General features: G+C 35.4%; 1 protein-coding gene across 1 annotated transcript in view; it reads right to left on the bottom strand.

Moving 5' to 3' along the window:
• Positions 1-3,435: 3,435 nt before the first annotated feature.
• The window catches only part of LOC131883453 (protein phosphatase 1A-like), a 2,244-nt gene continuing 1,487 nt past the window's right edge, over positions 3,436-4,192 (bottom strand). The window contains exons 4-7 of the mRNA XM_059230929.1: positions 4,113-4,191; positions 3,907-4,009; positions 3,769-3,826; positions 3,436-3,679 (exon numbers count right to left, since the gene is read on the bottom strand). Of these exons, the coding sequence (XP_059086912.1) occupies positions 3,602-3,679; positions 3,769-3,826; positions 3,907-4,009; positions 4,113-4,191 (318 nt within the window). The 3' untranslated portion in view covers positions 3,436-3,601. The remainder of the gene's footprint in view (positions 3,680-3,768; positions 3,827-3,906; positions 4,010-4,112; position 4,192) is intronic.

The raw sequence follows: 4,192 nt of genomic DNA, 5'->3' as shown, positions 1-4,192 counted from the left end.
GTCATCAAAAATTTGTCTGAATCACGCTTAAAACTCATAATTGGTCATTTAAAGGACTAATAAATATCAACTTTGCGCAACAACCAGTAACATGATACAAGGACACTAGAGCACTTTAGACTCCCTGCATAATACGATCTCAATGTTACAGCAAATATCACCAAGGCACAAATCAAATTTAAGGGCAAAAAGGATCGACGCACACAATGTCTTACAACCAGGGCAGAAGTAACGAAATTACAAGTAATGCAATTACAGTTTTTTTCTAAAAAGGAAGTGCAATCTCATTACATTTTAAAATGGTGTAATTGTAACGACCTAAAAAACCAAGAAATTACGCGTTGCTCGTTGCTTTTTTCACGCTTCAGAGCGCCTTATTTTTTTTGCTTCTATCTTTAGAACTGAGGAAACTTGAAGCTTTTAGGCAAACTTAACAAAACTTGCCATTTTTTGGCTATTTCCATATTTCCATATGAAGATCAGGGCTGCAAATTGTGCTTGCTTTTAACAAGAGGAGTTTGTAGTTCCAAATATTGTTACATTTGCACTACTTTATTATCTAAGTTTCCTAAATCAAATTCCATTGGACTAAATTGTGTCATGATTGCTTATCGTCAACAATCATTACTTGAAAACAGAAAAACATCTCTGTATAGATGTGAAATGCCTAAATAATGAAAAAAAATATAACCATTGATTTATCTACGTAGTGTCTTTTTTGGTAAAAAAAAAACTTCAAATGATGGTCTTCTAAATTTTAGGACAAGTAATTGTATCAAGTAACGCCACTACATTTTTTGTCGAGCAACGGCTGTGTATTACCTAGGGGTCGGAAACATAGTTTCATTTTTTGGTGGTCAAAATAGTTGTTTTGAAGTTACGAAAATCAGCCAAATTAATTTCCGAAAACGTGAAACTAAGTTTAAAAAAAAGGGGAAAATAGTTTTTTACTTCTTTGGATTTTCAAGTATTAGTGTGGTATTTACGATAAAAATTGCTTGATTAATTTTTTCTCGATCTTCTTGCTCTTTGGGCTCAGTGCAATCCCAGATTTTTGCCCTCGATCTGGTCTGTTGTAAAGGGATTTTTTTCCCACCCATCTTGTATTTCTTCTAAATTCCGCTAAACATGACCCAAACCCTTCATTTTCCCCGAAAATCCTCGGTTTTAGGTTATTCTATGATTAAGATTCATGAAATAGTTTTTTTGTCCAAAATTGCACAAAACAGCGAAAAACTTGACTTAATCTAAAAAAAATATCTTCCCGACCTCCAGTAATGGCAGACACGGTGTTCAAAAAGCCCTGTCAATTTTCCAGAGAAATTCCCAAATACAACTTGGCATTTTTCTGCCCCAAAAAATCATAGAGAACAACTTTAATTTTTTTTGCTTTATGAAAGCAATCCTAGTTATCCTAACCCACATAAAAAACTTACATACCTAAAAGCATTATAAAAACTAAAAACTTTCATAATTTCAAATTAACTTAAACCTTATACAACCATATCTAAAACCTGTTAGTTTTTTATGTTGTTAGAGATATATCGGGAGGACAGAACACACGTGTTGATACCTTTTATTACTCCTTACGAATAATTGTGAGCATTCTCGAGAAACTGGTAGAGAGGCGAAAAAGGCGGGAAACACGGAACATTTACAATATATATATCGGAACCTACAAATAGGAGTGTCGGTGGTAGATTCGATTTTTGACAAAACCCTCAAAAAAGCAAATTTTTGAAAATATTTTTTTTTGAATCGTCCAAAGGACATTTACTTAGGCGGTCACAACAAATTTCATGAATATCAATGAAGACTTAAAGAAGCTACTTTTATTCAGTTTTTTTGTATGTATTGTCTTCAGAATACAAGTAAATGCGTAACCAGGTGTACTAATGATGATTGTAAAACACATTTTCAAAGTTTACACTTTTAACTGTGTTTTAAGTGACATTATATAGCATTTTTAGCTATTGTGAGACTATGCAAGAAAAAGAAAAACAATCTTTCCTTTTGTGATATTGAAAGTCGATATTAGTTGTTTGGGAAATTGAAGTTACATATGACTGGGGCATTTTGGGGCTAAAAACGATGAAATTAGGCCCACGAAATCCCATGTGGCGGTGAAATAGATAATATCATAATTTATTTTCAAGAGCTAAATAAGTGCGCTCCTAAATTATATTGAGTAGGTTTTTGAAAATTTTAGTTTTTATAATGTTTTTAGGTATTTAAGTTTTTTATATGGGCTAGATATCCATAAAGCAATAAAATCAAAATTGTTCCCTGTGATTTTTTGAAGTAGAAAAATGCCAAGATGTGTTTGGGAATTTCCGTCAAAACTTTTAAGGGTAGTTTTACCACTGTGTAATTGTAACCGTAATCCGTTCCTTTTACTGAGGAACTACTAACGCCCTGCTTGAAACATACTTTTATGAACTAGACGGGAATACGTCTACTACAATGTAATATTGTAGTCGTTCATTCATTTCCATTAATTGGTTACTCCTCATTTCATCATCAGTGCTCGTGGTAGTTTCTATCCATTTGTATTTAAACTCTTGGCACTCTGCAATTAACCACCAGTCATTTCATGTCTCTCAATGATTGAATACACAATAATGTAAACAATTGGTATTCCTCTTAGCTATCTGACTTTAAAGAGATGTCCCCATAGATGAAAATCCTTTTGTTGCGGCAAAATTCATTAATCACGTCGCAACTCGAGCCATACAATTCCTTTGTAAGTTATTCAATATTGGATCTTGTTCTCAATCTCTCCGATATTCGAACGTTTTTTATGGAAGAACGAACTAACGTTAGATTTTATTTCTGATCGTGAAAGCGATGAATGCCCCGTATGAGAGGATATTAGACATTCTTTGCTACTTTCTACTCCTGTATTGTTGTTTGTCAAGCATTCTTTTGAAAACAAAGCCTCTTGTCAGAAAAACTTCGACCTTAAAAAGCATTTGAATCCAGTATAACCTCAAATTATTGCTAGGCCTCGTCGGAATTGTAGATTGGTGTTGAATAACGAATCTGATATCAGATCAAATCTTAATTGGTCAACATACGTTCCAAGCCGTTAATTGCGTCAAAATAGATGTTGGTTCATCTAGGGGTACGTTTGGAAGGCAAATGACACGGAAATCAAACAAATGTAAAGCGAGTTAGTTTCTTGATGAAAAGGGTGGATAACATACCTAAACACACACGAAAGGCAATCATTGTTGTAAAACTTGTAGTATATAACACCTTTTTCAAAGAATCATGATTTCAAACTGTCAGTTGAAATCGACTTTATTACACCATAATTGACTAATTTGAAAATTTTAGGAGTGCACGACCCATTTCTATTAAGGAGACAATAACTTGAATTCTGCATTGTGTACCAATGATAATTTCAGATCGAAGTTAAATGATATGAGCGCATTTGGAATAACAATTTATTCAGCGTTCGTTAGCGTTGGCAAACGCTTAATGTCAAGTAGGTCTGTACGAAACCGCGCCTGTAAAAACTTTCCTCGATCAATGGCAATGATTCCTTACAGCGATGTTTTTTCTTGCGTTAATGGTAGATTTTAATTGTCGTGAGATATCATTTGTCATTTTGAATAGGAGATTGATTGGCATTTGTGTACAGGAGAGATGCCATGGGATGGGGGCATGGAGACACCTAAGAGGAAGAGTCAGAGTTTCTATTGCTTTTGGATAGAGAAACGCAGCCAAAAGAGATTCAAAATCATCTCATATGTGCTTCATTACCTCTTCGGAGTGCTTTTCTGGATAGCTCAACTTATATTCTTCTTCCAACATTGATCGCCTGAAAATAATCAAGACCAAATGCCCGGGTTTGACACCCTATCCGTTTTCGGTTATCAATGAACATCACAAGGGTCTTACTTGGCAAACAGCTCGCCACTTGGCGGAAGTCCTTCCCACGATTCTTCGCTCATCTTTTGACATATGGCTTGAAATCCCCCGGATCCGTCTTCGTCAGCGAGTTCTGCTCGGTGAAACGGAGCGATGAACCGAGAAAAAGATAAACGGAGCACTTGCAATGCCTGCCCTACACTTGAGACCAATTTCGCACTATCCCATGAACTTACCCTTCATTCGAGCCTTCAATTTGTTGTCCACGGCGGTCTCGGCGTCTATGGATTGCTGGTTGGGTTTGGGAGCACCGGGG

This window comes from Tigriopus californicus, chromosome 7 (genome assembly GCF_007210705.1).
Source record: "Tigriopus californicus strain San Diego chromosome 7, Tcal_SD_v2.1, whole genome shotgun sequence".
Taxonomy (NCBI): Eukaryota; Metazoa; Arthropoda; class Copepoda; order Harpacticoida; family Harpacticidae; genus Tigriopus; species Tigriopus californicus.
This window is presented reverse-complemented; position numbering and strand designations above follow the sequence as displayed.